Source organism: Peromyscus californicus, unplaced genomic scaffold (assembly GCF_007827085.1).
Source record: "Peromyscus californicus insignis strain IS unplaced genomic scaffold, ASM782708v3 Scaffold_14__1_contigs__length_90479793_seg_2, whole genome shotgun sequence".
Lineage (NCBI taxonomy): Eukaryota > Metazoa > Chordata > Mammalia > Rodentia > Cricetidae > Peromyscus > Peromyscus californicus.
The window spans coordinates 1,287,164-1,300,347 of NW_026294436.1; the positions used below are offsets into that span (position 1 = coordinate 1,287,164).

The 13,184-nt window shown below is 42.5% G+C and overlaps 2 protein-coding genes across 3 annotated transcripts in view; one reads left to right on the forward strand and one right to left on the reverse strand.

The window, feature by feature from the left end:
* Window positions 1-13,184, reverse strand: part of Cntnap5 (contactin associated protein family member 5) — a 915,960-nt gene that overhangs the window by 810,992 nt on the left and 91,784 nt on the right. The window lies entirely within an intron of this gene.
* On the forward strand, window positions 7,350-9,257 carry LOC128109574 (stress-induced-phosphoprotein 1-like). Its single transcript, XM_052736718.1, is given in 4 exon segments — window positions 7,350-7,976; window positions 7,979-8,097; window positions 8,099-8,852; window positions 8,855-9,257. Coding segments are annotated over 4 exon segments (1,632 nt in total). The 5' UTR covers window positions 7,350-7,381; the 3' UTR covers window positions 9,019-9,257.

Genomic DNA, 13,184 nt, shown 5'->3' on the forward strand with positions numbered 1-13,184 from the left:
CCAAATCTTTGTGAAGCCACCAGAGCTAACGGAATCCTGAGATCACCCTCAGATTTATTATCCCCGTCAATGATGCATCAGGGTCTGAGCCTGTAGAAGAAAAACTGAGCCTGTATCTCACATTAGGAATCATGCAAACTTGAGTTCAAATCTTTGTGTTGGCATCCTTCTCAGTACCTAACATGGTGCCTTTTAGCCCTTCCAATAGTCCATTTCCTCATTTACAAATGGGGTTAGAAATATGGGATTTTTGTCATAACGTGGTTCTGGAGGGGGACTTCTCAGGACACTCTCTCAGAGGATGAATACTGGGATGTCTCCCTTTTTGAATGTGGACTTTTAGAGCACTGGCTTCAAAAGTACCATAACAGGATGGCTGTGATGCAAAAGTTTGCTATGTTAACACACGTTATGAATAAGAACTGTGAGGCCCCATTAACCTGAGAGAATACAAATAGAATTGCACCCCCTTCCATCAGAGGCACTTCTGTAGCCCCAGTCAACAAATGTTCTCATGCCAGTGATACAGCTACTGAAGTGTAGCTGCTCACATAGGTGGAAAATTAGTCAAATGTTCTCATGCCAGTGATACACCTGCTGAAGCGTAACTGCTCACATAGATAGCAAATTAGTCAGGTAGAATATTCTAGCTTTCAGAAGTTTTTAAAAATTAAACTCTAAAAGTGTTACCAATTACCAATGTTTGTGGAGCAGAAGTTTTGTACCTCTGGAAAATGATATCATATGACATCATGCAACAAGGAAGGAGAACACTGCAAGTCATCATAATTGATGCATATTTGTTGCACTGATTTGGTCAGAGTTGTTACCACAAGTTAAGCTTGACTGTCAATTTGGCAATGTAGTATCACCATGAAAACACATTACTGGTGCGGTGGGGGGATTTTTTTTTTTTGACTGAGTTAACTTAGGTAGGACGACCCACCTTGGATGTTAGTGGAATCATTTCATAGGCAGGAATCCAAGAATAAGGTGGAGAATATAAGCTGAGCACCAAAATGTGACCAGTCATCTCAGTTCCTGTGGTCATGGCTTCCCTGCCATGGTGGATGGACTGTAGCGTCTTAAACTGTAATCCCAAACAAGCCACTCCTCTATAAAGCCACTTTTTGTCAGATGGTTGTTCACAATGACAGAAAATGTGAGCAGCATAGCACTGGAATGTCTATCCAGGCTGCAGTGCAGCACTGGGTGTGGCAGGGACAGACTGTCTATGAGGGTAATGGTAAACTGCTAGGTGAGAGAAAACCTATATCAAAATCTATAAGAATCATACAAAACAAAGTATAAATGCTGAAGTGTGTGTGTGTGTGTGCTTTAAGAGTTAGATGGGCTCAGAGGCTTGGAAAGGCAACCTTCTACTTGAGAACTAAATAGGCTCCAGAAGAAAAAAAATGAGTATGATATTTTATTTTCCTTCCTCTTCACTCTTGTTATCATTAGTGCTTTAAAGTCAGCCAAATTTACCACACACAGATACATGAAAACAGTTGCACACACACACACACACACACACACACACGGAAAAGAGAGAGAGAGAGAGAGAGAGAGAGAGAGAGAGAGAGAGAGAGAGAGAGAGAGCTGACCACCACAACTGTCACATACATATTTACATATACATACAAAAACCAAAAGCAATTGTTAGAAAATTCCTCCGACCCTAAGGACTGACTGAAAGACGACCACAGGTAGACTCTGATTATACATTTGCAATTTGTAATTTCAATCACAAATCCTTGTTGACAGAAAAAAATCAGAGGAGGAAAATGATTTTGATGTCTAATTACAATCATAGCTCCTGGCCTTGAATTTTGCAAGTTAACAATGTATATGTAAAGAAGATAAAGTCCCAGGCCATGATTTAATGCCACAAGACCATTTTCTCTGTGCATGTAATTTCCTGTGATTCATTTGTTGCTTTCAGGATTAAGGACAATGACAGACAGTACTTTGGCATGCAAGGTAGGTCAGCTAGAAGTACCTCTGTCTCCAAGATCAGATGGTAAAATCACAAAGGAAGATAAAGAGATTTTAAAAGCAATCATGTTTTTCAGCTTCAATTAAAACTTCCTGAATACGCATCAACAAAGTGCCCAGGCCTTTCATCTTAATCTGTACTTTTATTGTGCTCAGTCTAATATTTGTGAAGAATGAGAGGCACACATGGTGCATTAAAATATTCAATATATTGTACTTAGATAATTTTTTCAGAGAATAAGTGAACACATGAGTACAATTTTGAAAAAGTTAGAATTACACTGGCCTCCCCTTTTCTTGTCTGTACATGGTGTGTGTGTGTGTGTGTGTGTGTGTGTGTGTGTGTGTGTGTGTGTGTGTGTGGTATGTGTGGGGTGCTGTAGCTAGGGTTTTTTTCTCCAGGCCCCACCAAGCCCCAGCAGTCCTGCTGCCCACTTATAAAATAAACATACAGATGCTTATATTGTTTAAACTGCTCGGCCATTAGCTCAGGCCTACCATTGTCTAGCTCTTGCTCTTATACTCAGCCCATTTCTGTTCATCTATGTGTCGCCACGTGTTCCATGGCTTTACCTGCTGCCTTTACATGATGCTCCCTGGATGGCAGGCTCGTGTCTCCTCCTCTCTGCTTTCCTGTTCTCTCAATTCTCCTTTCTGCTAATACCGCCTATACTTTCTGCCTGGCTACTGGCCAATCAGTGTTTTATTTATCAATCAATCATCCACAGCACTTCCCCTTTTTCTTTTTTTTCCAAAAGGAAGGTTTTAACTTTAACATAGCAAAATTACATTTAACAAAACAATTATCAAGCAAGAATTACAGTTACAATATTAAAGAAGATATCCTATGTATCTTATATTGGTGAGTCTAAGGTTTCATATCTAACTTACCTTTTATCATAACTGAGGAAATTATAACTCTTCAGCTACATCAAAGACCCTAGAAGGATATACTATTATCTGAGAAATGGGAGAAGGATGCAAGCAACTTTCGGGAATCTTGCAGGGTAGACAGAGACAGCTGGTAGCCTGGACAGTCACCTAATGTTCCTTTGTAAAGTTGGGGCATCTGTCACAGACCTAGAGTCTCTCAGTCATTTCTCTCTGTGTCCTGTAGAATGTCTGGCAGTTTCTTCTGCAAAGCAGGAACCTGAAGGACCATTTCACCAAGCAAAGTTCAGTGGTCACCTTCTTATTGGTCCTATATGTCCAATTGATCACGCAGTCCAGGCAAGGGCAGTTCTTTGTCCAATAGGTCATTTTGTGCCAAGAAGACAAACTTCCAAATGGAAATGTCTTAGAAGCCCAATGCTCTCTCGGGATCAAATTGCCAGCCTGCTGTCCAGGGAGCATCATGTAAAGGCAGCAGGTAAAGCCATGGAACACATGGCGACATATAGATTAACAGAAATGGGTTGAGTATAAGAGTAAGAGCTAGACAACGGTAGGCCTGAGCTAATGGCCGAGCAGTTTAAATAATATAAGCATCTGTATGTTTATTTTATAAGTGGGCAACAGAACTGCTGGGGCTTGGTGGGACCCGGAGAGAAAAACTCTAGCTACAGGGTGCCTGTTTGTGTGTGTATGCATATAAAGGTCAGAAGTAGATGTGTGCGTCCTTCTTCGATGACTCTCCACTTTATTGTTTGTGTGTGCCAATGAAGTTGGAGCTCATGGGTGCAGCTAAATTGCCTGACCAGTGAGCTCCAAAGATCCTCCTGCTTCTTTCTGCCCACTCCTGGGGTTATAGACCAGTGATACTTAACTTTTATGTGCATGCTAGGAATCATAACTCTGCTCCTCATGTTTGAACAATAAATATTTTACTAGTTAACCATCCCCCCTTTTCTTTTCTTGTAGGCTGATAAAAATGAGCTCCATTCAATCATGGTTTAACTGGCAAAGTGGGTATTATTATCTCACTTTATGGAAATAGATGAAGATACCTCTGGGTGAGATGCTTATGATCACATAATTTTCCATCTGACCTAGCCTGGGACCACAGATAGCCTTGACTCCAAGCCTACAGATCTCTTTACTTTTCAGTGGCTACAGATATTTAGTCTTTGAAATTATTTAACTCACAAAGGTAACCACCTCTGGGAGTGGGTGGGTTGGACTTTTATCTATTCTATTTTATCTACTTAATATGTTGAGGACTTATAGAAGGATACACAGATCCTGGAAGAAAAAGAACCTCATTGGAAGTGAAATCAGCCTTATAGCAGGTGCATCTGTGCAGATGTTCATATGATGCCTCCATTCCTCCATATGGTCTGTAGACAGTTAAAGATTGTTGAGCCAGACATAGACATTTACTTTAGTAGTATAGCCAATAATGAGGAGCCCGCACTCCCATAAACATCTCCTTTCTTGTGTTCCTGTTAGTAACCTCAGTGCAATTTACTGGGTCACCCAAAAAACATAAAAGTAGAAGAGGACAGGAAGGTGATCAGAAGCCACAGTGGACAAGAGAAGGTCATTTGGGTGAATGTGATCACAATACATTGTGGACATGTATAAAAATGGCATGTGTTAAAGCAAAAACTGTAGCTGGAGAATTTCTCTCCAGCTCCCGCCACCAAGTCCCTCCAGTCCCAGAGCCCACTTATAAAATAAACACACAGACTCTTACATTATTTAAACTGCTTGGCCGTTAGCTCAGTCCTGTCATTGTCTAGCTCTTACTCTTATATTTAGCCCATTTCTATTAATCTTTACTTTGCCACATGGCTCATGGCTTACCGGTACTTTACATCTTCCTTGTCCTGGCGGCGGCTCCAGGCAGTCTCTCTTCCTTCCTCCTGTCTCAATTCTTCTTTCTGTTAGTTCCGCCTATACTTCCTGTCTGGCTATTGGCCAAACAGAGTTTATTTACATATAGCTATATCCACAGCAAAAAACCATCATTGTGGATAATTAATTATATAAAATGTATACTGATAAAATATAAAATGAAATCTTGTCTTTTGTAAGTAAGTATTGTTGGAGAAGGTGATTTTTGTATACATAGTTATTTATTCTGGTTTCTTTCTGTTTTGTTTTGTTTTTTCATGTTCCAAATATAGAAGATGAAGTCAGCAATCTGAAGGTATCATGGACCTGTCAGAGGACAAACATGCTTTATATCATAGACCTGTCTCTCCAGCCTTTTCCTTCTCTCTCCTCAACCTGTGTTGTCCTCCTAGAAAATGAGAAGCTTTGAAGTTGCTTCTAAAATTGGATGAAGATCATAGTCACCGAAGGTCTGGAGACAAAGTGGGGTGGGGAGAGGTTGTCCTTTTCGGTCTGGACTTGTTTCAGACTGACTCTTATCCTTGTCACTTCCATAGAGATGAGTACGTTTGACTCGGGCTGACAAATAGAAACAATTTCACCCAAATCATGCAATCTGCAAACACTAAAAATAAGCAAGAGTTGTTATGTCTTTAAATATATCTGTGCTTGACAGCCTGCCTAATGTTTCACGATTTAATTAGTAATATCATTTCCCTGGACTTAAACTTATCCATCATATTACAGCTATTTCATTTCTGGCTATCTAAATATAGCTGGATATGGGTTCTGGCACTGTTCCTTTTCTGAAGATGATTGAGAATTTTCAAGGAGAAAACACAAGTAAGAAGAAGTAAGATCACTATAACTTTGGCTCACCAAGTAATTCCACCTATAATAAATCCATAGCCATTTAGTGTCTCTCCATTTTCATGAATTGGCTGACATGGAACCTCCAGCTGAAAGCTCACCAAAGAGCTGAGGAGGAAAAAATGAACACACAAAAGACAATTAATCTAATTAATGGCAGTAATAGTGTCATGCATCTGTTTAGTACTGTTCACAGCAGGCACTTTTGCAGAAGTGATTTTATTTAACCTCTTTTAATTAGTTTTAAGTGCTAACTTGTCTGGTACACACTATAAAACTTAGCTGATGTTCATAGAAGGAGAGATCAACATGAGTTGCTTGACAGGAAAGCCTTCACGTCTCCAAGCAGAGTGTAAACGTGGAATATATCGGGTAGTTCAGGGAAGGATAGAGACAGGGGAAGCATTGAGTTCTTTAGCTCATTTCTTATGGCACAGCTCATGAGTCAAAATATCATTCCTCATCATTTCCCCATCTGTAGACTGTCTTTAAATCTAATTCAGCGTTTGACCACAAAGACATATGCATTTAGCTCTGTAAGTCTCCCCAATGAAGATAAAAGTCCTGGAAGCCAGACGTAAGCAGTAATTGTGTTGACTGTGCAGGCACACCAGTCACAGGCTGCTTCTCTCCTGCAGTTCAATTGCCTCAGCTGCACTGACTTTGATGAAACCAAAGTACGGCAAAAGGAGACTGCCTCTGAAATATTTCAGGAAAAATGAATCCAACATGAAAAGCAAGAAAGGAAAGCTGTGTGCCCGTGTGCCAGCAGACCAGCTGGGATGGAAGCACTGGACTTTTTCAGTCAATGGTTTGCAGTGATGAGGCTTCATTTAAATGGTCAGTCTCCAGTTGATGGGGCAGTTAAGACTTTCAAGGGAGACTTAACAAGGTTTTTAATTTAGGAATAAAAGGCTCTCTCTCTCTCTCTCTCTCTCTCTCTCTCTCTCTCTCTCTCTCTCTCTCTGTGTGTGTGTGTGTGTGTGTGTGTGTGTGTGTGTGTGTATGTGTGTGTACATGTGTGTATGTTGGAGTGGGAGTGTTGTAACAATAACAGAAGCTTCCATGCCTGTACTACAGAAAGTTATTAACAGGAAGATGGGGGTAGCTGGTAGCTGCCTTAGTTACTTTTCTTTTCTTTTCTTTTTTTTTCTTTATTAAGAATTTTTAAAATTCATTTTACATACCAACTACAGATCCCCCTCTCTTCCCTCCTCCTGTGCCTTCCAGCCTCCCCTTCCCAACACACTCTCCATTCTCTCCTCCAAAAAGGTAAGGTCTCCCATGGAACTAATGAACTTTAGACCTGCCTCAAATGAATGTACTAGGCTTTGACTTAGTTACTTTTCAATTGCTGTGGAAAAAGACAATCATGACCTAGGCAACTTATAAAAGAAAGCATTCAATTTGGGGATTCTGGTTCCAGAGAGTCAAGAGTCCATGACCATACTTGTGAGGAGCATGGCAGCAAGCAGGCAGGCATGATGCTGGGGCAGTAGCTGAGAGCTCATATCTAATCCACATGACAAGGCAGAGAAAGCTAACTGAGAAAAGTATAGGGTTTTGAAACCTCAAAGCTCACTCCCCCACACACAGTGACATACCTCCTCCAACAAGAATACGCCTCCTAATTCTTCCCAAATAATTACAGCAACTGCGGACCAATAATTCAAATGTATGTGTAGGGTTGGGAACGCTGAACAGACAAATTCGATTCAACGGAGTTCCGGGCCAGGCTATGGAGCAGGTGAATGAACTAAAGGAGAAGGGCAATAAGGCCCTGAGTGCTGGGAACATTGATGATGCCTTACAGTGCTACTCTGAGGCAATTAAACTAGATCTCCAGAACCATGTGCTCTATAGCAGTCGCTCTGCGGCCTACACCAAGAAAGGAGACTACCAGAAGGCCTATGAGGATGGCTGTAAGACGGTTAACCTGAAGCCCGACTGGGCCAAGGGTTATTCAAGAAAAGTAGCAGCTCGTGAATTCCTAAACCGGTTTGAAGAAGCCAAACGAACCTATGAAGAGGGTTTAAAACATGAAGCAAATAACCTCCAGCTTAAGGAGGGCTTGCGGAACATGAAGGCCAGGTTGGCAGAGAGGAAATTCATGAATCCTTTCAACTTGCCTAATCTGTACCAGAAGTTGGAGAACGATCCTAGGACAAGGACACTGCTCAGTGACCCTACCTACCGGGAACTCATAGAACAGCTACGGAACAAGCCTTCAGACCTGGGCACGGAAATACAAGATCCACGGATCATGACTACTCTCAGTGTCCTTCTTGGGGTTGATCTGGGCAGTATGGATGAAGAGGAAGAGGCAGCAACCCCCACCCACGTCCTCCCAAAAAGGAGGCCAAGCCAGAACCAATGGAAGAAGATCTTCCAGAGAATAAGAAACAGGCACTGAAAGAAAAAGAGATGGGAAATGATGCCTACAAGAAGAAAGATTTTTGACGTGGCCTTGAAGCATTATGGCAGGGCCAAGGAACTGGACCCTACTAATATGTCTTACATAACTAATCAAGCAGCTGTACACTTCAAGAAAGGCGACTACAACGAATGCCGGGAGCTGTGTGAGCAGGCTACTGAAGTGGGCCGAGAGAACCAAGAGGACTACCGACAGATTGCCAAAGCTTATGCCCAAATCGGCAATTCCTACTTCAAAGAAGAAAAGTTCAAGGATGCTATCCATTTCTACAATAAGTCTCTGGCAGAGCACCGAACCCCAGGCGTGCTCAAGAAGTGCCAGCAGGCAGAGAAAACCCTGAAGGAGCAGGAGCGGCTGGCCTACATCAACCCTGACTTGGCTTTTTTGTTTTTGGAGGAGAAGAACAAGGGCAATGAATGCTTCCAGAAAGGGGACTACCCCCAGGCCATGAAGCACTCTACAGAAGCCATTAAACGAAACCCAAGAGATGCCAAACTGTACAGTAACCGAGCTGCCTGCTACACCAAGCTCCTGGAATTTCAACTGGCGCTCAAGGACTGTGAGGAGTGCATCCAGCTGGAGCCAACCTTCATCAAGGGTTACACACGGAAAGCAGCTGCCCTGGAAGCCATAAAGGACTATACAAAAGTCATGGATGTGTACCAGAAGGCGCTAGACCTGGACTCGAGCTGTAAGGAGGCAGCAGATGATTACCAGCACTGTATGATGGCTCAGTACAACAGACATGACAGCCCTGAGGATGTGAAGCGGCGGGCCACGCTGACCCCGAGGTGCAGCAGATTATGAGTGACCCAGCCATGAGGCTCGTTCTAGAGCAGATGCAGAAGGACCCCCAGGCTCTGAGCGAACACTTAAAGAACCCTGTAATAGCACAAAAGATCCAGAAGCTGATGGATATGGGTCTGATCGCAACTCGGTGATAACTTGCTCTTCCCCTCTTCCCTTCGTCAATGTGGAAAGGCGAGCTGGGATGGTGGTGAGCAGCACTGGGCAGAGGGAGGGGAAAGAAAGGCTTATCTTTATATTTATACATGCCTGCAAGGAAGACAGACTCATCCAGCGCCACCTTGGGCCCTCTCAGCACATGCATGGTCTCTTCATTGCTGCCCTTGAATGTCCTTCCCTGCCCTCCCCAAACCCCCCGTCACTGTCTCAGCTGCTCCCCTATAGTTGGTTATTTTTTATTTGGGGCAGTGGGTGCATACGGGGAGGGGAAGATATTCTTCCCAACCTGGGGTCCCAGCTGTCTTCACTTGTTACTACTCCATGTCCTTCAATAAAACAAACCAGTCAGGCGTGGTTATAAAAAAAAAAAATGTATGTGTAGCACAAATCCCAGTTGGTCTGATAATAAAAGACCAGAGCCAGATATCCGGTTAAATGATGAAAGATAGAGAGACAAAAGAGCAAGCCACAGCCACACTCTTACCTCACCACCTCTTCAGCCAAAAGGGGGGCGAGATCCTGTCTCTATGAATCCTCAGACTGAATGGTGTGAGATCCTGTCTCCACGTGCCTTATATTCCTGTCTCCATCTCCCTACTGCTGGAGTTAAAGGTGTGTGCCACCATTGCCTGGCTCTGCCCTCTGATCTTTAGGCAAGCTTTAGAAACAAAGCCGGTCGGTGGTGGTGCACGCCTTTAATCCCAGCACTCGGGAGGCAGAGCCAGGCGGATCTCTGTGAGTTCGAGGCCAGCCTGGTCTCCAAAGCGAGTTCCAGGAAAGGCGCAAAGCTACACAGAGAAACCCTGCCTGGAAAAACCAAAAAGAAAAAAATTAGAAACAAAATATTACCACATATATGAACTTTTGGAAACCATTCTCATTCAAACTACCACAGTAGCCAAAGTCGGGACCATGCCCAGCTTCCTGAGTTATCTATTTACATCACACAGAGGAATTAGTGTATGACTCTATCATATTACTATATTAATTTCTTTCTTGTTGGTGTGATAAGTCATGAAACCAAAAGCAATTTGAGAAGGAAGGGTTTATTTTGGAATACAGGACTGGAGAGTATACAGTACATCATCGGGGGAAGACATGGCATCAGGAGCATGAGGTACTTGCCAGGAAACAGAATGATCACATTTCACCCATAAACAGGAAGAAAAGAGATGGACCAGGAAGTGGGGCCAAGCTATCATACCTCATGCACTCACTACCAGTGGCATACATCTGTCAGTGAGGTTCCTAACAAAGCAAAGCCCAGAGTGTGTGGTGGTAATGATTAGGTGCGTGTACATGTTCATATGGGTGTGTGCACAGGCATGTATATGATTACATTTGAAGAGGACAGATGCCTCTTTGATTGCTCTCTACTTTGTTTTATGAGACAAGCTGTCTTAGAAAACTTGTAACTCAATTTTGCTAGACTGGCTGGCCAATGAGCTCCAGTGATCTGCCTATGCCTCCCCACCCAGGTCTGGGGTTACAGACTTACACCACTGTGCCCAGTGTTTTTTGAATGGGTTCTAAGGCTCTGAACTCAAGTCCTCATTCTTACATGGTAGGCACATTACCAGATGAGGGATCTACCTAGTCTAAGAGCTATCCTTCTATAAAAGAACATCTTTGAAAACGAGACTAAAGCACGGGAAATTGAATGCACAGTCGTTTCCTTTAGGTCAGGCAACAACAGATAGCAGATGTGTCTACATTCTGTTGGCATCTGTGTTTCTCTCATGTCAAATTAATATCCTAAATCTCAGATACACTTGCACAGAAGTCTGTAGGCTTGATACAGCAGTCCAGGTTGTTCCTTAGTCAGAATCTGATTGCTTGTTTGGGGGAAAATGAGTAAAAGTATTGTATCAAAAGTTCCTCACTAGTAAAATTAGCAGTTAGATCAAATGGTTTGTACAATTTTCCCCCTTTCCTTTCTTTTCCACTTCTCTCTTTTCTTTCTTTCTTTCTTTCTTTTTTTCTTTCTTTCTTTCTTTCTTTCTTTCTCCCTCCCTCTTTTCTTTCCTTCCTCTCTCCCTTCCTCCTTCATCCTTTTCCTGTGCTTCTTCTCCTTCTTCCCCACTTACTTCTTTCCTTCCTTCCTTTCCTTCCCTTTCCCCTCTCTCACTCTCTCCCTTCCTACTTCTCTCACTCCTTTCCTCTCTTCCTTCCTTTTTGCTTCTTCTTTTGAGAGACACATTTTCTTTTGTAGCTCAGGGTAGTCTTGAACTTGCACACCTTCCAACAACTTAGATTACAGACACTTGCCGCCACTCTCATCTTTGTATTTTTTTAAAATTTTTTATTTTTATTTTGCAATACAATTCAGTTCTACATGTCAGCCACGGATTCCCTTGTTCTCCCCCCTCCGGCCACCCCTCACCTTCCCCCCAGCCCACCCCCCATTCCCACCTCCTCCAGGGCAAAGCCTCCCCCGCGGACTGAGATCAACCTGGTAGACTCAGTCCAGGTAGGTCCAGTCCCCTCCTCCCAGGCCGAGCCAAGCGATCCTTCATAGGCCCCAGGTTTCAAACAGCCAACTCATGTTTTTTGTAATTAGTGTTGTTTCTGGTGTCTACTTCTATTTTATCTATCATTTAGAGATTACATCTTGAGTCCTCTAAGAATACATGTCTACGTGTATCTTTTCTTTTTCTCACCTTTATATTTATGGACCAAGAAATGCCAAATGTTTTAACTGTCCTTTATCCCTTTCTGTTTGAACTCTCTCATCTTTCTGCCTCAAATATCCTACATCAGGCTTTGTGCTTCCATCCTTCACTGCTCAGCTAAGGCTCTGAGAAGTGATCAATGGGTGGTTAGGGAAGACCAGGTCTGTTTTCCCATAGCAATCCTGGTAAGGGGTTTCTTCAAATTTCATGTCTAGTCCTATATCATGAAAATTCTGTCTCTTACTTTCCTAGGATACTGATGTCTACAGTGGCCACTGATCTCTCCCTATACCAATTTCTCTTACTTGAAACTACAGCAGAATTCTCTGGTAGCCCAGGCTACTGTACAGAACAACTAAGTCAGATGCTACTTAGAGTACCACAGCCATGAAGATTTCCTTTCCTTACAGTGATATCATGATTTAGAGGCACAGCCTTACAGAATCCAGGACAAGACTGTCCTCAAGTGTTCCACACTGAGTAGGCTCTTTCCTCTTATTTTTGTGTTTGTTTTGTTTTGTTTTTGTTCATTGTAAATTTTGCTTGTACAATTTGTGGTTCAGATTGAATCACATGAAACTTTGTATTACAATTTACCAAATGATTTTTCACAGTATGATATCATCCCCATACAATTTGACTGATAAACTTATTTTGAATGAAAATCATTTATAGGTTATTTGGATCAATTTTAAAAAAAACTTCAGTGTTTCATTCTTACTGGTGTGAGAAGAAATTATCCTGTTGAAATGTTGTGCAATAATTATCTCAGCTGTCACTAAAGGTCCTGTGTATTACAAGTCTGTAAGAAAGCACCCTGTTGTTAGAAAGTTTCTACTCTAACAGGAAAGTGGAGACAAGAATTCACCAAAGGCATAAACACTGCTGCATTCTGAGCTTCTGAGGACTTGGAGCAAAGTGCAGCCAGGCCTGTCTGAGGATAAGCCAGGAAGTTATCTGTGCTGGGTGATCAGGGATTGATGCCTGGCTTCCACCAACCTGAAGGCTAAAGTAGCCTCAGAAGATAGCAGCTGGAGCCGGGAGGAGTGCCTACCTTGTCTAGAAAATGGCCCTTCTGCTTTCTTTGCTCTATTAATGTATACACATGATGAAATTATTGTTATATTGGAAGATGGTATGTGAGACAATTTAAATCTGGGTCTCTGAAGAACCTCATTCATATTTGACTATGTAATAAACAATCTCTATTTCCTTTGAGGACAGAATTATGTTTCAATGTTGATACTAGTATGTGGGTTATGGTAGAGATGAGGTTATCCACATACATTCCTGAGGCATACAGAATATTTAAATAATGTTGCTTTTCCTTCACACCCTGTGTCACCTAACTGTTGCCTAGCAACACCACAAGTCCCATAGCAGGCAGCTTGCATTATGAAGTATGGTCTGCTGTGTCTCCTTGACCTCCCACTAGCCTTATCTCTCTACAGGGCTCTCTGTCAATATTC